The sequence below is a fragment of the Streptopelia decaocto genome (assembly GCF_964273445.1).
Source record: "Streptopelia decaocto genome assembly, chromosome: 18".
NCBI lineage: Eukaryota > Metazoa > Chordata > Aves > Columbiformes > Columbidae > Streptopelia > Streptopelia decaocto.
Genome location: NC_138673.1, coordinates 1636361 through 1660455, shown reverse-complemented (window position 1 = coordinate 1660455; position 24095 = coordinate 1636361). Strand labels below are relative to the sequence as shown.

The 24095-nt window shown below is 47.1% G+C and overlaps 1 protein-coding gene across 1 annotated transcript in view; it reads right to left on the bottom strand.

Moving 5' to 3' along the window:
• CALN1 (calneuron 1) overlaps positions 1-24095 on the bottom strand; it is a 110465-nt gene that overhangs the window by 34008 nt on the left and 52362 nt on the right. The window contains exon 3 of the mRNA XM_082068609.1: positions 19026-19138. Within this exon, the coding sequence (XP_081924735.1) occupies positions 19026-19138 (113 nt within the window). The remainder of the gene's footprint in view (positions 1-19025; positions 19139-24095) is intronic.

Below are 24095 nucleotides of genomic sequence, written 5' to 3'. Positions count from 1 at the left end.
CACCACCTGTCGTGCAAAGCCACGCATCACTTTGGGCAGCAATTTTCACACAAGAAAGACTTTAATTACAGCAGGTGCCAGCTGAGAGCAGCCTTTCGTGTCAACGTGCTATTTAAGAGACGTGCTACTTTGACAGGCCAAGAACCCAAGCATTGACTTTGAAAGCACATGTGGATTTCATTGGGATCTTTTCAGTACTCTAAGCCACATTTTAAATCTTTACTCAAATCCAGGAACTGTTAAGCCAAGTGTTCATTTTGGAGAACTGAGCCTTTTTCCTGCTGAGAGGAGTGAAAAGCATCTTAATGGTGGTGGAAATTACTTACGTTGTTGACAGCTAACAGGAAAACCTGATACCACCTGCTCCTTTTTGTCTAATTATCCATAGAAATTTGGATCATTTGCCTCCCATGAATGGATAACACAGATAATTCCTTGGTGTGAACTCATCAGCTTGTCACATTGCATTAAGCTCTATGAGAATCCAGCCTGAGCCATTGCTCCGGGTCAAAAAAGTCTCAAAGTTTATGGGATTTCATAACACTTCCACTTTGAAAATTTGCTATTTAATACTTCTGACTACACATCAAATTTCCCACTGAAAATGAAAGGAAGAAAAGAGCTTGTTTGTCGAAGCTTCATTTTGGCAGCGTGTATCTTCGGTCAGCCAGAGGCAACATCTCCACACAAGCTCCAGTTACTACCTCAAATTCAATGCGGTAGGTCTGAAATTCCCTAAATGCACCACATTAGGCTGCGATCACACTTGCATCTGAACCGCCAGCTGTTTTGTCGCTGAGTTCGACTGAGCTGGAAATAGGAGAAAATAAAATAGGAGTGGATTGTGAAATGATTTTTTTTTGTTGGATGTTATGAAAGTGGAAAATGGATATTATATATATATATAAAAGGCAAACATAAAATCATGAAATCAGGACTGAATGCTTAGCTAATAAGTTGATTTTGCATTTTCAGTACGTCGGCAAGAAAATAATGCCTGGGGTTTGGGAGGGGGGTTGTTTTTACAACTTTTGTTATTATCTGAGGCTGCTTCCCTGCTTGGCCGTCCTTCTGAGAACGACTTACTTCATAGGCAACTCCACATGCACACAAACACAAACCAAAGATAGAGGAAATCTTAGCCAAAGCAGTAGGAAAAAGCACCCAAAGAGCAAAGCGAAGCAGCTAAATGCTTTTCAATGGGGACTGGAGGAGGACGGAGCCGGCCAACATGGGAGGCCGTGGCCAAGGCTGAGGTCGCCATTGCCATGGAAAATAAAAGGAAAGAAAACCATGTGTCTGCATTGTTTTTTTAATCTGCAATTGTTTTGCACACATTACAGCGATGTGTTGGTCTCCACAGGGCTGGCTTTAAGCAAAAGCCGAGATGCTGTGCTTGCCCTCAAGAGCAAGACAAGAGGGGAACAAAATCAAATCTATAAATGGGAAACACTTATTTTTTTCCCCAGCAACCAATGTTTCCTGGTAAAATGACAGACGGGAAAAAGGAATAAATGCTCCCTGGGCGTTTCACTGGGAACAAGACAAGTTGGCAAATCCCTCCTCTGAATCCTAGAAAATGGGTAAATGCAAAATGGTCATGGCAAAGATTTGGCCCAGAAATCGCTGGAGCATTGAAGTGGCAGAAGCTGCTGGTTTTGGTGCGTGCAATGTCAGTGCTGTCTAACAGTTGCTCCTTTTTGTGTTATCACTTTGTATGTTATCACTTCTGATGCTTTTAGCATCTTTCGCTGTACACGGTGCTGTTGAGATGTACAGCCAAAGGGTTTAGACACAGGACAATTTGCTTTTCAACAGGCAAGACCGCGGCAGCTATTCATGCCGTAAATAACCTGTGATGCTCTGTAACACTGCCAGAAGAGGTTATTAATAAAATAAATGTATACACAAACACACACACACTTGTAATAATTTCCAATTATCCACTCCACAGGCAACTTGGAACAATACATGGGCAGCGGCGGCCCCATTCTTTTCTGTTCCTAGGGACTATCATGTCTAATTTTATTAAGATGAGATTTTTGCTCTGAAGTATTTCAGATGCAATTAAAAAACAGATGGGGAAGGAAGATGCACATGGCCAGCATTAAAACCGCACTGTCTGTGCTAAAAGCTCTTGATGCAAGGAAAACTGATAAGCATGAGGACGCTTTGGGACAGCAGCGGGTCAGTGGGAAGGAATGCAGACAGGCTGGCAAATGCAGGCAGGGGTGAGGGACTGGGCAAAATAACAGGGTTTCTTGGGCTTGACTCAAGACACTGGTCCAGAGCTTTGGGAAATGGTCCTGTCCGCAGGAAGGAGTTTGCCTGCAATGCTGCCAAAGCAGTGACAGCTTGGGTTACATGCCAGAGACACGACAGCAATGTTGCTGAGATCTTCCCTGGGGTTAAACCTGCGTTTACTTCGAGAGGTGATGACCTGGGGCGAGTAGCTGCCCATGCGAATCTTCCCTCCGACACACCCCAAAGCACTTGGTCATCCGAGCGCTCCTCAGCCCGTGAACACGGGCTTCTTGAGTCTTCAGCAGGTGGCATTTCAACCCGGGTTTTTGAGTGATCACCAAGCAGATGACCTCATTCATTCGCTATTTCCAGCCCAAGGCCACCACTCCCATTTCCACCGCCTGCTGAGGCTGCAGCTGGTCCCTCTCTGCAACCCCAGGGAGCCTGGGGACAATAACTCCAGCATCTCTCAGCATCACAAACCCGCTCGGATCTTCTGCGGTCTGTTTTCAGGGGCTGTGGAAACGGAAGCATCTATCGAAACCAGGAATCATTCTAATTTAATTAAAATTTTATCTCGTTGATCCAATCACATCCTAAAAACAACTGCAAGTTCTGCCTGTGTGATAAGATTAGTTTCTGGGATTTCAGAAGTCGTGCTCCCTCGATACCTTATTACACACTGAGACAGTGCTCCAGGAGATGTTAAATTCCTGCTTGCTGCATAGACTTAAAGAAATGAAATGTGCAGCACTTGGACTTATTCCCCAAGTAGCCAGAGGAGAAATGGAATGAGTGAAATAAGATAAATTAGTGTAGTTACAAGCAATGTGTCCAGGTACAGACTCTGCCACAGAGGTCCTATCAACCAGATATTAGAGGGTGCTTAACATGGATCCCCAGGTCCATTTCGATCAGAAAAAAGGGGGTTTTCTGTCCATTGTGTCAAAGTGAGAAAGAGGTTTGAATCCCAATGCCACGGCCGGCTGCAAACCCCAGTGTGGTCAAGTGCCTTTGCAACCTGAGCAGAGGCACAAACACCATCCCCGCAGAGCTCCTCGTGGACAAAGAGGGGAAGACATGAAAAGATTGCTAATTAGAACCATTAAATGATTTACTTTTCCCCTGAGCTGTGTGGAAACAACCTTCCAGAGCAGTAGCCTGAGCTTCTGCTTTTGCGCTGCTGTATTTTAGCAATTACAGCAAAGAAGCACGATTCATCACGGGCCTTTCATCCTGCAGCAGCGCTAATTACTCAGACAGTATCTACCCCTGGGATTGTGTTATGTGATGGGTATCTCACAAACTGATTTCAGACAGAGGGGTTTATAGCCTTTTGTCACCTTCCAAGATGCTCCAGCTTCTCAAATGCGGCCCCATCACCTCTTAAAACTGTGCCTACACTCGAGCAAGGACCGTTACCCATCGCTACATCCTTAAAACCAGATTTTCTAGGTCAGAACACAGGAAATACTTTTCGCTTAACTACCTTACCCCCTTTCCAAAGAGAAAAGAGACTTATGAATCACTGAGTTGATCATATTGAAGAATGTGACCTTTTTATTGTCAGTGATATTTTAAGTCAGATCTGAAAGTCTGTAAATGTCTTGTTCTTACTAAAAGCAAATGAGACTTCATCATCCAGCCACCCACGGTGACCTGAGGATTGAGATGTAATATTACTGCCTCTTCAAATTCAATTGAATTGTCATTATGCCCAAAAGACCTTCCAATTTAGTAAATACAATGCTATTGCCTTAAAATACCTTGACAGTAAATGCCCTCATTCTTTGCAGTTGCAGAGTTATTTTCATTCAACATCTAAATTAACGTTTCTTTTATCATTATGATCCAGCAATTCAAGAGATCCTGAAATCTGATGCCAGACATTAAGGTTTGAGTCTATCTCCAATGTTAAGTCTTTCGACTTCCAACTTACATTTTAGTAATAATCAGGTTTGAATTTATGGATTGATCTGTGCTTGGTCCTGTTTCCTATTTGCTATATCTTCTTTCTCCTCTTTACTTCAGCATCATTAACAAGAAGTGTTTCCATCCCTGTAGACAGTAGAGCCTTTGACCTCTAGCTACGGGTTTTCAGATGCAAACATCAAGAATCAAGGTTCTCATAATCAAGTATATTATTTATCCCCAGCTACAAGAAAGCCTTCTCAACTGACTCCCATATCTCATTTTCTTTGAAATTCATTATTTTGATGGGATTACTACGCTTGCTTGGGTTTTGTATATAAGCAGAGCATCAAGCTATTTTAAAAGAGCTCTCTGCACATCCAGAGCTGTGTCCTGCTTCCTCTGGGTGTTTTATCAAACAGCACCGTGTAACAGCCTGCTGCTCGGGTGCTTACAAACCACATCACCCCATAACTCAGCCCTTGTAGGTAAGGGGACTAACCCAGAGTAAATTTGGCCAAAGCAGCCATGGACGGAGTCGGGAGACAACCAAGAAGCTCTTGTGCATCCCCGTGCCCCATGGAAATGTTTGCACACAGCATCCGACAAATAAAATCACACCCAGCGTTTTCCAGCTTATTGTCAGAAATTTGCGTCTTAATTTCAAGGGGCGAATGTAACCCTGAGGCCATTAGGTCAGCACCCTCATCAGAGGACTTAAATCAGTCCTCCATCAGAGGACTTAAATCAGGCCAATAAGAAAGATGGGGACAGAATTTTGAGCAGGGCCTGTTGTGATAGGACAAGGGGTGATGGTTTTAAACTAAAGGAGGGAGATTCAGGCTGAACATGAGGAAGAAATTGTTGTCCCTGAGGGTGGTGAGAGCCTGGCCCAGGTTGGGCAGACAGGTGGTGGCTGAACCATCCCTGGAGACATCCCAGGCCAGGCTGGACGGGGCTCTGAGCAACCTGAGCTGGTGAAGATGTCCCTGTCATGGCAGGGGGGGCACTGGGGAGCTGGGAAGAGCCCTTCACCCCAAACCATTCTGTGACTCTCTGAGGGCTGGAGCTGTTTACCTGCCTGCGGTACAGCTGTTCCTGCCAACAAGCATCGCTGCAGCATCTGCAAACAAAAATCAATTGCTGCCTCTCAGCTGAGGGGAACCAGCCATGTGCAAAATGAGAACAAAGGAAAAGCCCTGTGAGGCTGAAGGCTGTTGACTGCCATGTACCAGCGGTATTTATGGCGCTGTTACAACCAGACCCGACTCCTGGTCAGATTTGCCACAAATCACCACTTTACATTTTCTGTAACCACAGAGAGCTGGGAAAGCTCTAATTTACTTCTGAACAAGCCTCGGTGAAGTTGTGGAGGAGGACAGGGAAAGCAGAGTTTGCGTATGCCAAGTGTCACAGGAGTTTCAGCAGGAGTAGACAACAGAGATGCAAACAGCGGCTACTCCAGATTGCCCTGTGCGGAAACATGGGAGCCCACACAGTCCTCTGGAAAGCTGAGCCTAAACCTGGCCCTGGCAGTATCCGCACCCTTGGCTTTCCTGCGGGACCTCCACCATCGCCCTTCCCACCTCCTGCTAAAACCCTGAGCACATTATCCAGGGCTGCGTCGACTCAGACTTTGAATATCTCCAAGGACAAAGACTCCAACAATGCTATAATTTCTAAAACTCACCCTACAAAGCTCAGAGTGGGGACGGTGCTTACCCAAGGCAGATCTTGCTGGAGTCAGCAGGAACGCCGTACAAATTAGCCATGTTTTGTAGGACGGATCCATGCACCCTAACCTTTGTGTTAATCATCTACGGATCAGTAACAAGGGAAAAACAAAAGCAATCAGGCACTCAGGGGCTGATGAGAGAAGCCAGACCTTGTGCAAAAGCCTCCTGCAACCATGTGCTTTATAGAATCATTGAATCATTTCAGTTGGAAGAGACCCCCAGGATCATCAAGTCCAACCATAACCCAAGTCTAGCACTAAACCATGCCCTTGAGACCCTTGACTAAATGTCTTTTAAACCCCTCCAGGGATGGTGACTCCACCACTGCCCTGGGCAGCCTGTTCCAACACCTGACAACCTTTGCTTTAAAAGCAAATCATGTTATTAGCACGCCAGGATGCTGAATTACTCTCTCTGGCTGAACTTCACTAATGCACTTTTCTCCTCTCTTTCAGGTGAACAGCTTTTCAACATTAATACAATATTTTAACATAGAGCTTCTCTACACATACATATACCACCATGCAGCTGTCCCTGATGAGGCATTCGGGGGTATTTGTACATCTCCTCCTGTCTCCCCCTTTTTACTGAAGGAATTCAGATAAGTGTTCAAGATGTGACCTGATGAAAACTGTACCAGTCTCTGTCCAAAAGCATCATCAGCATAACTACGCTCTACCAGCACAGAAAAACCACAAACGGCTGCCCTGATGGGATGAAGACAAAGAGAATATTGGGCCGCACACCATGATGAAGAAAGGGGATGGGGTGGGCAAAGGAACATCACAACCCTGCTGTGTGACCGGTGGTGGGGAAGGCACAAGGAGCGAAGTGACAGCGGCACAGTGGCACTGCTCAGCACATCAGTGACAGAGCCACAACGGGCAATTTGCTGACACAACCAGAAAGAACAACAAGGGAGGATGACAAAAGGCCACATAAAGGCTTAATTGAGACTCCATTACCCATTCAGCTCTCTAACAACCACCCTGGGATGCATTAAAACCAGCCAAGAGCTGGGAAAGCATCTGCTGCCAGTCGTGTTGCAGCGGGCAAGGCAGCGATGCTCCCTGTCTTAAGGTGACGTGGAGTTCTCAGTGTGGTGACATCTATGAGACATCAGAGCCCAAGTGTCTACTGGAAGGTAGCACCTAACAATTGTGACCTGATTTCATCAAAAGACTCCAATCCCAGGATTTGATTTTGTAGGTATTACATTAACTGGATGGAGATTTAATTCTAGGAGCAATTTAGATGTCTATCAAATGGCACATGCAAAACAGGCCTGGAGTTTTTGAAGACGGGCAGAGCCAGGTAAAAACAACACAGACAACCCTATGGAGGTTCAGTCGAAGGCACTGTTTTGTAATAAGGTCTGTAATGACCTTGTATGAACAACAAAGGGGATGTTTCTGCATGTTGTGGAAGAGACACATTCAGAGATGGAAAAACACAGAATCCTTTTGGCTGAAAGAGACCAAAGGACCATTGAGTCCAACCACAATCTAACTCTGGCACTAGTCAGAAGTGGGCTCCTCAGTGGAAACAATGCTTGTTTCACATTCAGAAAAGGAGTACATATAAAAGCGACATACACAATAAAGCACACCCCACAGGATTCCTGAAATTATCAGTTCCCACTGCAATTAAAATTTTAACATCATCTCTATTTCTTCCATGTCTCTGGATGCTCGAGTGTGATAGATCACTCTCAGTGTGCTCCTTCCCACAGATTCCATGCTTTGTCTGCTATAAATCTAATTATTCCTACTTTCACTTCCCATCTGCTTCTGTGTGTGTGTAAAACACGTACTTGGGCTTCCGTGATGCCAACGGTAACGTGTCCGATCCTGGGGCACTTTGTCAGGGATGGTAAGTGAAGTCGGCAGCGATTATCAAACAGAGGGAAGAGAGCTGGGGTGGAAGTGGAGAGAGGATTATAATTTTTTCTAGTGAATTTTAATGGACTTTAATCAGCCACTCCACGTTGATTAACATAAACCTTTTGAGTCTACGTTTCATATGCGAGTATGCATGTTGGTGATTGATACGGGTTTTTAACTCACCTAATTTAATTCCTGTACAGCAATCAACAGTCAGCTGTCTCCACAGCAATCAGACCGGCCCGTGCAGTGGATGAGAAGAGCTTGGCAGGGCCTGAGGTTCTCCCAGCTCTTCCCCTTCCCCTGACATGGCTGGAGCGAGTTGAGAGAAGGGAACGGAGCTGGTGAGGGGCTGGAGCACAAGTGTGATGGGAGCGGCTGAGGGAGCTGGGGGGTTCAGCTGGAGAACAGGAGCTGAGGGGAGACCTTCTGATCTCTGACCTGCCTGAAAGGAGCTTGGAGCCAGGGGGGTCGGGCTCTGCTCCCCAGGAGCAAGCGCCAGGAGCAGAGGAAACGGCCTCAAGTTGCGCCAGGGGAGGGTGAGGTTGGATCTGGGAACAATTTCTTCCCCAAAGGGCTGTGGGGCATTGGAACAGGCTGCCCAGGGCAGTGCTGGAGCCACCATCCCTGGAGGGCTGGACAGACGTGTAGATGTCTCACTTAGGGATGTGGTTTACTGGTGGACTCAGCAGTGCTGGTTAACGGTTGGACTTGATGATCTTAATTGTCTTTTCCAACCTAAAGGATTCTGTGGCAGAGCCATCCTGGCCCATGGCCATGGCCAGAACCAACACAAGTGACAAACATCAAAGAGAGAGGGGCTGTCAGAAAAGCAAGATATAGGCTTCCACAAGAGTGATGAACCTTCAGCATATGGATCATGATCCTCTTTACCCCATGGGAACCCAGAGAGACCTGTACGAAACTTGTAGAGAGAACAATTCACCACTGCAACAGAAAAAATGCTCTCAAAAAATAGCAGTGCAATAAGGTTCGCAAATATCTGTCACCGGTCATAGAGATTCCTGCCCTAAACCAGGTGCTTTTCCACCGGCTTGGCAGCCAGCAAAGCTACGTGCAGGAACCCAAAAGCTGTGCCCGACAGCTGTCCATGACAAATTACTCTGAGTTTAAAAGATGGAAGAACCCACATGAAATGTTTAAGTCATTTTCATTTTGCTAGGCCCTAAATGGATCCATTTTCTGTTACAAATGATATAATAGAAAACCCATTTGATTTGTTTGCTGAAAAATATGCTCCAGATAAATAAGAATGCTGTGTTACTTGTGAGTGAAAAACATTTTAAAACATGTTGATAAAAGATAGGCACATATTCGGTGAAGACTAAGCAGAAATTCTGGGAATAATGGCAATTTCAATGCGTGTTTGATGAAAGTTTCACTTGGGAAAAAACAAGGGGTAATTTTTCAATAAAACTGGATTCACAAAAACATTTTGATTATCTCCAATCATCAGCGTAACTGTTCCCTAAGGTATTACACAGCTATCCTAAATAAAAACATCCTTTCAATAGAGGAGAGAGGAGCGCAGTACAAACGGGCAAGACTCAGCTCTTCCCCTAATTCCTAAGGTCCCGATCTTGGAAGATTTACGCTGGTGTCTCTTTGCCTGTCTTTATGTCCAGCACGAATCAAGGAGATGCAAACCTAAGCACAAATCTCAATAATTTCAGCAAGCTGAGAGCAAACCCCACAAGTCTGACCTGGGACAGTCCGTGCACATCTCTCCACATTTCACAAATCGAACACCACAACACAAATCTCATTGAAGACGTGTCCGTTCTGCAGCGCTCCGGCCCAACCCGCAACTCCGGGAGGGTTTCGTCAGCGTTCGATTCTACCATTATAATATATTCCACTTTCGCTCTGAAACTGCCCTTGGGATTGGAGCACTTTTGAATGGCAGTAGGAAAAACAGACCCTGGCTACTGAGGCTATTTGAATAACTACAAAAGCATTTCTGAGCCGGGAGTTCAGCAGAGTTTTCATGCCAGTTGGTAATAAAGATGTGGCATCAGAAAAACGCAAGGATGGGGCTGATATGTAGCAAGAAGCAGCTGGTATTGGGGAAAGGATATATTTTAGCTTAATGTATTGACTAATTTTGTGAAAACACGTGCCCTCACACCAACTAGCCATAAATTAAATATTAATATAGGCTCAGTTGTCTCACAAAAGACACAAGTGCTGGAAGGTGAAGTTCATGGATTTATCTTGTGGTTCCTGAAAGCCCTGAAATCCAGCACCTACATACAGCCTGTCTGCCTTTGTGACAGCTCTTTGCAGGTTCCGCTCTCCTAAAGAGCATCCATTTATTTCATTTGTCTTTCAATTGCTCTGTCACTCCCCAAAGTTGGAAGGAGCCGGAGTTCCATGCGCGTGGGGGGAGCGGATGGGTTGACAGCGACGTCTTGTACTAATAACCCCTGAGCAAGGCAGCCCGGGGGAAAACATCTAAACTAACACTCAGCAAGAGCAGAAAGAGATTAAAAGCATGCAAATCATTGTTATACGATGTTTTTTTCACCCGCACTTTGCTCCAAAAACGGGGGCATTTCCATGAACTCCAGCTGTGGGTTCATTCCCATGTTTGCGTCTGCTCAAAATAGGAAATTTGGACATTCAAATACATCTCTGGAGGGAACTTCAACATCATCCTGGCTCATTTTGAACAGAGATCTTTCCCTTACATGCTAGAGCTGCTTATTTCCATGAAAAGGGGATGAATAAGTTTTGCATGCTTCCCACCACACTCACACATATATTGAATAGTTCCACCGCCTTTCTCATGTTGCTCTGGATTTCTGCCGTAAGTGTCTGCACCCTGATATGTTTTCTTAACTAAGAGTAAATGTAACGGGTGATATAATTACTTATTTTAATTACCACTTGTGTGTTACTCAATAGTAATATTACCCCCAAAAATTGCAGCTCTCCATTTGCATTTTCTCGGAGTAATTCCTTTTTCTAGCTTTTCTTTCACATAAAAGGTCATTTTTCTTTCTAAACACATTTGTTTGTCGCAAGCAGTTGCCAACACTTTTGTTTTTTTCTTCTTGTTTATGAGCGTTGGAGTGTCTTTTTTCCTGTTTTATTTCCCCCTCTTATTCTCCTCTTTAAAACCTTAGTGAAATTTTCACAGTATTTTTACTCTACTGAAACCCAGGGATCGGAGGGAGGGCACTGTAGGCATTTCCAGCTTAAAGTGGGGATTCTTTAAAGAAAAAAAGGAACAGAAATAGGCCACCACCATCAAGTCTGTTTTAAACAATTCCCAAACTCTGATGCCCATGAAATTCAGACTTAGAGCCAATTAAGGCTGAGGTTGGATCTGGGGAACAATTTCTTCCCCAAAGGGCTGTGGGGCATTGGAACAGGCTGCCCAGGGCAGTGCTGGAGTCACCATCCCTGGAGGGTTGGACAGATGGAGATGAGGTTCCCAGGACATGGGGCAGTGCCAGGGGTGGGTTAATGGGTGGACTCGATGATCCTGAGGGTCTTTTCCAATCAAAATGATTCTGTGATTCTATCACCCAGTGATGCCTTTCAAAGGCATCAAAGATCACTCAAAGAAAAAAGATCCCCATCCCCAAAAAAACATCCCCAGGGATGCACTCTGGCACTCACCAAAGAGTCCACAACAAGCAAGAAACTCCCTCCCCATCCCACATTCCCCGTACCCACGCACACACCAGACAATGATAATACACATTTACCTTTCCTACACATTGCTCCTTATGTTTCTAAGCAAATCACTGAGAAAATCACAGTGCAGTTCCTATTTCACCCATTGGGCAGGGGCAAAAAAATATCCCAGTGACACACGGAGACGTAGAATGAGTTTATATATAAGCTGGCATGGAAAAAATAACCTGTGTAGCATAAGAGTGGGATGGAGTGCGTGTATGTGAGTGCTCCGGAGTGTGCACAAAGCCAAAGCACCACCTGCCAGGACAGTCAGACACTGTCATCCAGTGGGCAGGATGCCTCTTGATACAAACCGCCTGCTTTAAATAGACTTTGAACCAGAGCTGTAGTGTGGTTCTGAAAGCTAAATGTGTAAGTGAGCTACAAAACACAGCCAGACAACGAAGCCTTGCTTTTCTCCTGCTGTCGGTACCAGTCCTGCTTTGGTTCACAAGTAGCCTGAAAACTTCATCATTTCCAGTATGTTCAGTTTTTAGGTCTAACTTTGATCCTGATGACTTGAGAGAGCTGGTTTTGTCACAGGGAAAGATGTGTACAGGTGAAAATGAGGCCCCGTCATAGAAACAGATCAAAATGAGGCCACCCGAACATCACTGCTCACTCTGGCAACTTCATTTACTGCAAAGGGGTTCAGGGATGTGACAGTCCCACTGTCCAAGGACAATCCAGGCATGGACCTCTCCAATGTTCACGTCTACATCAGAGACTGTGACAGCACTTCTGGGCTGGATATCCAGAGTACAAACAAAGAGAAGTCTCTGGCTGATGAATTCATCACCTGTAAGTGCTCAGCTTTTACTCGGTTGTGTCAACAACCACTGAGTACTATGTACTCAGTGGGAATATCTTTGTCAACAAAAGAAGATTTAATAAGGCAACCAGAACCCTTTTCCTTCCACCGATAACAGCCTCAGCACCGGCAGAGCTGGTGAAATCCTTAGTGGGACTCGTCGGATGACGTTTAGCTGTCCCCAGCGCACACATCTCCATCTGAGCCACGTTTCTAGACTTTATACCAAATGGAGAAAAACCAGCACTTTTGAAGCATGATGCATCCCTTCCTGAGGTTGATGCCTTAAGCAGATCCCATGAATTGCACCCTATTTTTCTCTCTTAACTCTGCAGGGGGTCTAAGGAGTGTCCCAGGTACCAAGATGAAGCGCACACCGTCATCTTGGCTCTGTGGCCAGAGTCCCTGCTCGCCACCGCAATGCAGCCATCTGTGCCCTGGTAATGGGAAACCTCACATTTTAAAAGGGGATAGATGGAAATCACACATCAAAGCTAAAAGGCAGGACACAATTTTGGAAACTGGAAACATGCTCAGGACACTGAAGCTAATGGTGCACCGGGTGAATTTAATGACTCCAGTTGAGCAGAGCCCAGTATTAAGTGTCATGGGAAAGGTGGCCTTGGGTCCCAGGTCAAATTGCAGTGGGTTCTGCAGGGGAGGCAATGCCAAGGTTTTCAACCAGTCTTTTAGTTCGGTGGTATCCAGCTTGAAAAACCCAATAAAGGGCAGATCTTTAAGAAGCACAGAACTTCCCTTCTGTCAAAATCACTTTAAGATAGTTCAGGTTCAAAAACCAAAACCCCACATTGTTGCAAACACTGAAAATATTGCTGTTGGAGTGAGGGGCTTTTGCAGAAGAGGACGTGCATGGGTGAGATGAGTATGGTCCAACGGTACAGCCCCAGCTGCCCACCCTTGACCCCATCCATCAAGTTTTGGCACCCAAACCTTCAACTGCAGCGTTTCCCGATTTAAACCCCAAAGTAGTCACCAAGAGGGAGGGCACTTATACAGCACTAAGTCTGCACATACTTTTAAGCCATTCTTCTTCCCTGAGTCTCATCTTTTGTTCCAAGCAGCAGCACAACACCAGTTCCTTCCCACCCTAAACTACACATGCAAAAACTGCCCTGTCAGGAACCACCACCAACCCCGAGCATCACCCGGTACCCTGCACTGCAAAACTAAATCTCTTCCTCCAGAGAAGTCGATTCAAAATGGTTCCTCAAAAAGCTGAAACAGCAGCACCTGAAATCCTTAGATCAAGGGGTATTTGCAGCAGAGCCGCTCACTGTCAGCAAGCAATTATGGAACGAGATGTAAAATGGTCCCTCCTGGGGTTTAGTGATACCCCAGACACATACAAAGTGGCTGCACTGACCCAGGAGGAAGAGGAGGAGGAGGAGGAGAAGGGTGAGGAGGGGAGGCCAGGTACACCCTGCACCCGGCTGGCCCTTGCGAGAATCGAGCTGTTATTTTGGCAATGCCATGGTCTGCAGCGGTGGGGGGCGGTTGGATTTGCTACTGCGTGGAATTGCACGCAGAGACACACACATTTTCTCCACAACTCCAGCAAGGCTAATTTGCCATCATCAAATTAACTCCTCTGTGGGGATGAGAGGAGAAAACTCACATAGAGGGGGAAATTGCATTAGATTTATCTACTGGACCTCATAAAGAAAAACCTCTCTCTAGGCAGAATTATCTTTGTAGAGCCAAGCGCCATGCACGGTTCACACGCCTGGCTGGCAGCGCGGTCCCGACACGGCATCCTCGGCCCTGCCTCCCTCCCACAGCATCGCCCGTCGCGGCTTCTCCGTACCCTGCCCTGTGCCACCGAGGTTCCCACACATTTTCCCCTTCATTTCACTCTATTAAAGCACTAATTGATTGACCAGATCATAAGAGCCCAGATCTCTCCCCCAGGATGCTATTGCATTCACAGTGACAACTGCAAACAAGATTATGGATGGGCAGTTTTGCACGGCGAATCATTAAAGCAGCTGTGCCAGGAGGACAAAACCACCGTGCCCCATCACAGCCGTGTCCCTCTGCTGTCCAATGTTCGTAGGCAGCTCCAAGTCCCCGTTCACCTCCCTGAGACCCCTCCCCAGCCAGCGCCAGATGTGAAGCTGCACAGCTGGATGTGGCCCTTGCTCTGTTTTTCCTGCATCCAGGGACAAAATGCCCTTTGGTTCACACTGCTGATTTTGGTGGCTTGGGAGCATTGGGGGTTTCTGCTGTCTCTGGCCCGTCCCCTTCCCTGCATCGTGGTGCTGCAGGATCCAGCTTTGGCTGCACCTACTCATCCCCCAAAGATCCTAAAAACGACAGGATTCCTCCTCCTCAAAGGAATGTGGACAAAAAGGGTTTTCCCAAGCCCAGGAAACAGCAGCTGCTCTGTGTGCAGGACCTGCTGTGCCCCTGAAAAACAGCAGAGCCACCCCTATGGCAGAAAAAACGAGATCTCTGAGTAGCATCTCCCTAACCCGAACTGTCACATTGGTATTCTGGTCTTCCCACTCCTGCAAAGCAGCCTTATTTATCCCAAACCAACCAGCCTCCTCCTGAACACCAGTGAATTATACCGGGCGATATCTAATGCGACGTATGGGCGCCGTGATCCAGTGCCGGCCCCTCATGCACGACAAAGCTTCCAGATATCCTTGCACAGGCGATGCGTTAGCACCAGCTCAAATGATGCTCCCTGCAGCTTCCACGTGCGTACAGTAAAGAGAGAAGGGAAAAAAACCCCAGCAGGCAGCGTTTCGCCTCTCAAATGATCACCTTATAAAGTATTGACTTTTCAAAATATTCTCATCAGCGCTGCCGGCTACGGAATTTATTCTGCATTCGATGCAGATGCAGCCCTGTTGTTTAAGCGTTCAAACTTGTTGTGAATTCAAAAAGCATTTTAGCCAAGACAGAGAGGTTGATTTTAATTAAAAGCCTATAATCCAATATTATTATTACTTCTGTTCCTGTTGTTTGTCCCCAGGGGCTGGAGATCCACTACACTACGTCCTGTGCAAACCGTTTAACACTTGTGCCTGAATGTCTGTGCACTTAGAAACGATTTGGGCAAAAATTGTAAATGACTATGCAATCCCAGTTTCTCCTCTCTCTCTTTTTATCCCTCTCTCTGGCTCAGAATGGCAGGGCACAGTGGACAGATCTGGGTTTTGTTTGCCAAAAAAAGGAGCTAATATTTACCGGTAGCGATGTTTGTCTTTTCTGTAATGCTCTTGATCTAAATCGCTTTACAGACCTGAATGGCCACGCATTGGAAATGCCTCAAAACTCATTTGCACAAAACACAGCCCTCAGTGTGGGTGCGTATTCCCCGAGTTCTGGAAGAACAAATTCTCATGCCTGCAAACTGATCAAATAGCAGCTCCCTGACCATGCAATGGCCACCGTATCCCTGCAAAAGTGCTGCCAGAAACACTGAGGAAAAGCAGCTTCAGGACAGTAAGTGTGAGCACCAGCTCAGAGAAGGTTGGCAGAGGAAGGAGAGCAACGAGTGATGGACCTTCACTTTTTCAAAACATCCAGAGGGAAAAAGATGGAGAGGGCAGGGGGCAGACACCCTGCGAGCAACCACGGGAGATCTACCAGCCCTGTGCTGCCGAACCGGAGCTCAATGGCTGCTCCCAAAATCTCACCTGTGCTCCTTTTGCTTTACATTTTGCTTTGAACAAATGTAGACACTGTGAGAAGCAGCCCAAGGGGATGTTTGCATTGTTGCTGCAAGCTTGGTCTGCCCCAAATTGGAGGGAACGGGTTTCGCCCTGTGCTTCCAACCTTCACACTCCTCCCGACCATGATCCTGCAGGCTGGGAACTGGATCATGGTGCATCTTGCTCGGGAAGAACGGACTTTCTGAGGTGGAGGAAAGTCCATGTTTCCTCAGCTCTGGTGATAGCACTGGTCTGTATCGACTCATCCTAATATAGTATATGCAGGGAGGATTTTTCCCTTCCCCTAAATACCTGACCCGGCTGAGGGACCACGGGGAGCCGCTCTAAGTGGAGCAGAACTGATCACCACTACTCCAGAAAGCAAGAGTCAGCCGCCTTAAACACACACTGACACAACTCAATTTAAAGCCCACGTGGGAAATCAAGGAAGAAAAATACATCTGAGAGACCCTCCGTGTCTCTACTACCTGCCGATGCTCATGTCTCAGACAAACCCTGCTTCTCTCGGGCTCATCATCATTCTTTTGCCATGCGATAGGTGGAATGCACCCTTTCCCTATTATTTCAAGGCTTCCACACATGATCCCTCTCTCTTTTCCCTTTTCTTCCATTGCTTCTACCCCTTCCCCATCTCCTGCAGCCCCATGGCTGCTGTGGGAAGATCCTTCCCTCTGCAGCTCCTGCCCCCTGATCCCAGCGACTCGCCCCCAGTTTCATCTGCAAACACACTGCCAGACCCTCGCCCCTTCCCTCCAATTCCTCTCTCCTTTGGCTGCTGGTTATTATTTAACTCTATTATTGCATTAGTTAAAGCACTATTAATGTGCACTTTCAACAGTGTGCGCAGAAGGGCCACATTATAGAAAGTCGGACCCTCAGTAAAAATACCCTGAGAGCCAAAATTGTGAGAGCTGGAGGGAAGCTGTTTGGATGGGAGAGGAGAAGGCACTTTCTGGGTGCCAACATGGATTTTCCCTCCCCGTGGAATTCTTATAGAAGCCTCTTCAAGATGTCTTTTGCTGCCTAAAGTTTTGGGGTGAGGTTTCATGGCCATGACCCGCACTCACTGCCCTCTCCCTGTCGTTCCTTGCCAGCAAATGTGAAAATTGCATGGCAAGGGGATACGGGAAACACGGACAGGCCCCAATCCCAAAAGGAATTTGTTTCAAATCAGAGATAATACAGATGCATAAATGCTTTGCTTAAAGACAAGGTGACTTACGGCCCTGCAGACAGTGCAGCTAAATCCAAGTAGGAACAGGCAAAGGGAACCTGCTCCCCAAATGGCACTTTCCTACGTGATTTTATCCTTGCTTCTTCTTTAGGAACAAGCAGCAAAATTGCTGTATTCTTCACGAGCTCACCTACCCCAGGAGAAATGAAAAGTGAGATGAAGCCTTTCTTCAAGGGCTTTGAAATCCAGGGAAGTGCTATGTAAAGAGATGTATTTTTACCCTTACAAGTAAAAGACCATAAACACTTTTTCTTTCTTTCCGAGGCCCTGGAGCACTTGTGCAATTCGGTCAAAGCTTCGTTGCCTGCGGACAACCCCCAGGGCTGTCCCTTCCCACCGAGGGGCCAGCACCTGAAATCTCCGCGCTCTTTTTACTCGTCCCACAACAGCCTGGGGACACAAGGGCCACAATCCCCACTGCATGAAAGAGCAAGGCCAAAGCTGAGCCCAGGAGTCCTGCTGCTCTAAAACCAGAGCACACGTCCTCCCTTCCTCTGAGCAAAGCCCCTGCAGGCGTTTCCATGGGCTGAAGGGTCACTGAATGGCAGCTGAGCTGAATTTTAGGGAGGGCTCCAGACTTCTTTGCTTCCCCATCAAAGAGCTCAGCTCATAAACTTGATTTTCCCAAGGAGTATTTCTGCTTCTTGAATGTCTCTGGTGAGCGGAGGATCTGGAAATGGGATGAGCTGATGCTTCCCCACCTCCCCTTAGCTCATGTGCCAGTACAAAGCTCACAAGAGGCGATGGAGACAATAAATCATTTGACTGCCACAGTCCTGCCCTTTGTGGTGCGAGTTCAGATCTTCATCCCCCCCAGATACGTTACATACCTCTGCGGCTTCACCAATGCCAAACTATTGCTTTGACAGTTTTTTTCCAATCTAAATGATTCTATAACAATGGAATACTGGGATCCAGACCAGGATTTCCAGGGTTATTTCTATCACATGCCAGGAGGCCAGGAACAAGTTTTTAAAAGACTCTTACAAAACTCCACCCAATTCAGTCAGGACAGTGCTGGAGAGTAGTAAAAGACATAAATACTTGTATCCAGGTTTGACTCTTGATTCACATAAATTTGGTAACAGCCAAAGTTTATTAACAAGCCAAGGCTGTTGGATGATCCCTGAAATGAGTCATAATCTCATAGAAAACTACACATTTAATCCATTGGCAAGAAACATGCAGCACTGTGTTTTGGGACATTTTTCACCTCCACTCTAACAGCCTGGACTGTTCTTGCTGTTCCAGAAAGGTCTAATGCTGTTTAAAATCACCAGCCAGACCTGCCCCTGCTCCGATCCCTGAAACCGGCAGCACCAAACCACCCCAGGGCAGCACCGTGGGCAAAACCTGCACCGGTACATCCTCATCGGCAGCCCTGGACCTGAATTAACCACAGAACCATCAATCAGACGTGACCTTTGTGGCACATCTTGCTCTGCTTGGACCATCCCTCTGCCACGGCCAAGGGACGTTGAACAGCGGCACATTTTAGCCTGACAGGTTCAACGTTCCCAACTCAAATGACTCATTGAGAAAATTGTTTTTTCTCTTCCAAAAGTGAATTTCAAAATGCTCGCAAACATGTTGCACAAACAACTGGGTGCTTTTGTGCATTCAACTGCAGTTCATTCACAATAAGTGCTTTCCTTCCGTCCACACAACAAGACTGATCCCAGTAGCCTTTACACAAGCATTCCCACTTAGCAAACATCCTGTGCTCCTCGACAAATCAATTCTGGAAGCTACTGATAGTTGGCTAAAGTCGCATTTAAAAACATGACCACTTACCTGCCAGAATATGCTGTCTATTGTATTTCCCAGAAAGCCGTCTCTGCCTTCCGATGATACCAGCTTAGGTCCCAGAATAGTCATGAATTCATCAAAATCAACCTGGCCATCCCCTGGAATGAAAGAAAAAGATCAGTGTTTTCACTGAAATATCACTTAGCGCCCATGTCCAACAAGCCACTCTGGATCTGTTGCATAACATGGACCCACACGTGCACTATGGCACCTCCTACATCAAGTTCATGGTGCCTACAGACCCAAATTTGTTGATATCTCAATGAATGGCCTGTGCTGTGGCACAGCCACACCTGAGGACATGACCAGGTGATGCACAAATACAGATGAACAGGTCACTTAAGACAAGAGGAAATGGCCTCAATTGTGCCAGGGGAAGTTGAGGTTGGATCTGGGGAACAATTTCTTCCCCAAAGGGCTGTGGGGCATTGGAACAGGCTGCCCAGGGCACTGCTGGAGTCACCATCCCTGGAGGGCTGGACAGACGGAGACGAGGTTCTCAGGACATGGGGCAGTGCCGGGGTGGGTTATGGCTGGACTCGGTGATCCTGAGGGTCTCTTCCAACCAAAATGATTCTCTGATTCCCCAAACCTGGAGAGTTTGTAGGTAAGTCTCTTCTCCAAAGCCCAATTTTGGCAGGAGGACAGCAGGGCTCTTCCTCTCTATGGAGCTGTCAACCAGCCCGGTCTCTGCAAAGCTTTTACAGGGTCAACCCCATCCTCCGGAGAAAAGGAGTATATACAGAGGGAAGAGCCAGACTACTGCAAATCCACAAGACATTTCATTTCAGCTTTTCACCAGCATCTGGCTCTGAAAAGCCCCGTGTGCTCAGCATGCGGAGCAGACACAGCTTCAGAGCCGTCAGCGGGACGAGGTGGCGGTTCCTGCCGCTAACGAAGGGAGCTGATGAGGTACCGAGCTCTGCCGTATATTGCGTGTTTTGTCACTGAGGCATATGGTTGTTTGAAGTCTATGCAAGCGTTGTATTTAATGTTACTTTTCCCTCAGAGAACTTGCGTGATGCTGAATGAAAATGGCAAAAAAAGGGAAACTCCTGCCTGTTGAAGGATCTTAGAAATACCTGCTCTGAACGGGGCAGTTAATGTGTCTATAAACCTCTCCTCTGTCTATCAGTCCACAGACGTATCCCAATTATTAGCCCAGTTTATACGGGTGGATATATTAGACTTCCTTCAAGTCTGAAAACAGAATCAGCAACTGGAAGACGTTTCGGTTGGTTTTTATTCCAATTCAGCTGGAACTGCCTCCATCCACCTCTCCATGTAGTTGCTGTTGCTAAATTATGAGGTGTAAGAAGCATCTAAAACCATCAGGCTGAAGGCGATCAGTGCAAGCACTACTATTAAATGTCACTGCAGTAGCTGCAGCAGCCCCGCGTGCCGGTGTCACCACGTGCACCGCGTGCTGCCGCTATCGGCCCTTTTTATGCTATTTCATACGCTTGATCTGAGCATATGCACCGCTGATTGAAATCTCTCCGTGTCCTTATCTCCGCGGAAACACAATGTGAAAATAAGCAGAGTCAAAACGCTCGTTTGCCAGAACAGTGATCTCTATTCACCGGGCTCTGCCCGTAATTTCTTGAAGACAAGAGTGAATATCCTGGGGGTGAGGCAGCAAAAGGAAACTCAGCAGGGATTCCTAATAGCTTTGATCCCGGAACGTGCAAGAAGAGCACATCCAGCTGCTGAAGTTGTTCACATCTTCAGGGCTCAGCACATGCTAAAGGGCTTTTTGCAGGGCTGGAGGGGGCTGAGCACTTGCAGGATGGAGCTAATTTCTGGGACAGCTTATTAAGCAGAAAAGGAAAGGGGTGGGCACCCCATCACTTGCCAAGCCATTCTTTAAAACATTCATGGGCTACGAGGAAATGTGTTCCTTCTGCTTCCCCAGGGGAGGCGCCGGTTGATGCCATCAAGTCGGATTGTATCAGTCACAGCACGTTGGATCACGTCGGAGAAGGTAATGCAAGGTGACGGGATTCGCGGCGATTTACATTGCAGCGCAGCACTTCAAGGGAAAGGCAGCAACAAACCCATACACTGATGTAAATTGGGTTAAAGAAATCAGCCAGATTAGCGAGAAAACAATTTGCATTTTGAAAGATCCTAGTACCTGCCTGCGCATATATTTGGTCTATCCATGCGCAACCCCAAAATGTTGAGTTATTCAGTGTGCGTTTTCTACAATGTCATCTCATCCACAGAGCAGCCAGGATTTGGTCCTGCACATGACACATGAGGAGAGGGGAGCCAGGACTCCTGGGCTCTGTGTCTGACTCAGAACAAGACTTTGGGCAACCCCCGGCTCATGACTTCCCTGTGCCTTTGCCAGGGATCATAACTAACTTCACAGGCTTTAATTACCAGCTTAATTATAGCATTTTTCACAACCTCAGAAGAAAGATGCTATTACAAAATGCATTATCCCCTTATTGACTGCTTTTTCAATTAAAACTGTTAACTAGTAAGGAAACTAGACCCCAAACCATTTTTGCCTGGTAGAAATATCCCTTTAACATTTGTTTTAAGCTGCAGAAAACAAACCTTCCTGCCATCAGGTTCTCAGGAGACTGCAGCATCATAATATCAAGAAAGAGAACTCACGGTTTTGACTGAAAATTCCTCTTACAATGTTCGACAGCCAGGAGAGAACTATTATAAAAACCCCACAGACACAGGCTCCAAGACATGTTCAGTGCAAATCTGCAAGGTGAAAATGCAACAGGGTTGCTCTCCACAACCATGGTATATCCAGGTAATGCCCAATACCAACATTACCTATAGGATCTATGCATCTTCAGGCCACCCAGCAGATACTGGGAGCACTCAGCTTGAAATTTGTGTTGGGTACAGCTAGAAGGTGCCTTCCTCCTCCTCCTCCTCCTCGCCATAGTCACGTACGCGGCTCCAGGCTGATGTGTGATGCACACGTCGAGCATCTGTTTGAGAATTTGCATTGGAGGCAAATCAAACACTGCGCACGTCCCTGCGTTTGGCTTTGCTGTGCCTACAGATGTGCTCCTTGCCCGGGAGTCGTTGATATTCAGAGCGAGCGGTATGTGGCTTATTCAGAAATGAACTTTTAGTTGGGTTTAAGGGATGGGAAGAAGGGAGGACAACACCGGGCCGGGGTGTGTGTCTACGCTGCTCTCGCCTTTCCTTGCTCCTTCCCATGAGCCATCCACGAATCCTGAACAACTGTGCCGCCAGTGATCCCACAGCCCCAGCCCCTCATCAACCCCCTGGGGTGATTTATCACAGAACGCAGGCTGGTTGGGTTGCAGGAGCTCTGTAGATCCCCAGCCCAGCCCTGCGGTCACAGAGCAGATCACACAGGTGGGTCCAGGTGGGTTTGAATGTCTCAGAGAGGGAGACTCCACACCCACTCTGGGTTCATTTCCTAACCCCACCTGCTGCCTCCAAGCTCACATTAACCACTTTAGCAAGAAATGAAGGAAAACAACCTTGTAAGGAGGGATGGGCACAAGTAGGTGCAAAGCTACGGCCAGGATGGAGCAGCCCATGCTCCCCTTCTCTTTCTGCTCCCACCAGTTACAAACGCAGATGAGTTTAGAAACCCCAGCCATGCTGAAGTCCCAGGTTGATAAAAGCACTCACACACTGCAAAAACTCATTTACAAACTGAGAGCAGGGAAACCTTGAACCAGGCTGCTGGGCGGAGACCATCAGGTGGGAAAGTGGGTGAGGATTGGATCCAGATGCCACCCCAACCCTGACTGACCAGGGGATAGTCACAGCTTGTGTGGGTGATCTTAGCAAAACACCAGAGCTGACCTTAAGCCCTGGTTTTAAACCACATCAAACATTTATTTACTTACTTACAGTTACGGCCTAACATTTTTCTTTCCCATAACGCTTCCTCTTAATCGTGACTATAATGTCCAGGGGTCAGAAGGGGGTGAGTAACCATGTGGCTGAACCTCGCATGACTAAAACTATGACTCAGAGCATTGCTGGCCACATCATCAGAGGCAAATCATATCTGCTTATCATTATGAGTCTGTTAGCATCAGCTGGGCACTAAGTGCTTCCAGATACCCGCAAACGCTTGCTCCCCACAAAACACCATCTCCATTCTGAGAAAAAACAGGCAAGTGTGACAATAAAAAGGAGTAACAACTGATGCACTGTCAACAACCCTGGGAGCAACCGTGTGAGCCTGGCTAATGGCTTCAGTGTGGAAAAGGGTCGCCTGAAGGCACCCAGCGACATCCTTGTGTCCTCTGGGAACCTTTGCGGTGCCCCAGGACCATGAGTGGTGGTTAGGGGGGTGGTTAGTAGATCGAGAGAGGTCCTCCTTCCCCTCTACTCTGCCCTGGTGAGACCACATCTGGAATATTGTGTCCAGTTCTGGGCCCCTCAGTTCCAGCAGGACAGGGAACTGCTGGAGAGGGTCCAGCGCAGGGCAACAAAGATGATTAAGGGAGTGGAGCATCTCCCTTAAGAAGAAAGGCTGAGGGAGCTGGGTCTCTTTAGTTTGGAGAAGAGGAGACTGAGGGGTGACCTTATTAATGTTTATAAATATATAAAGGGTGAGTGCCACGAGGATGGAGCCAGGCTCTTCTCGGTGGCAAACAATGATAGGACAAGGGGTAATAGGATCAAGCTGGAACACAAGAGGTTCCACTTAAATTTGAGAAGAAACTTCTTCTCAGTGAGGGTGGCAGAGCCTGGCCCAGGCTGCCCAGGGGGGTTGTGGAATCTCCTTCTCTGGAGACATTCAAACCCGCCTGGACATGTTCCTGTGCGACCTCACCTGGGCGTTCCTGCTCCAGCAGGGAGATTGGACTAGATGATCTTTTGAGGTCCCTTCCAATCCCAAACATACTGTGATACTGTGATACTGTGAGTGGCTGGCATGGGGTCCTGGACCCGCCCATGTCACAACGTGCACTGTACACCCACCAGGTGCAGGAAGAACTTGAGGGTAATTTCAGTTTGAAGAGCCCCAGAATCAATGTTGGCCATGCTGTCATCTCTGTTTGGCTGCCGCTGCAGAGCTCCAGAGAG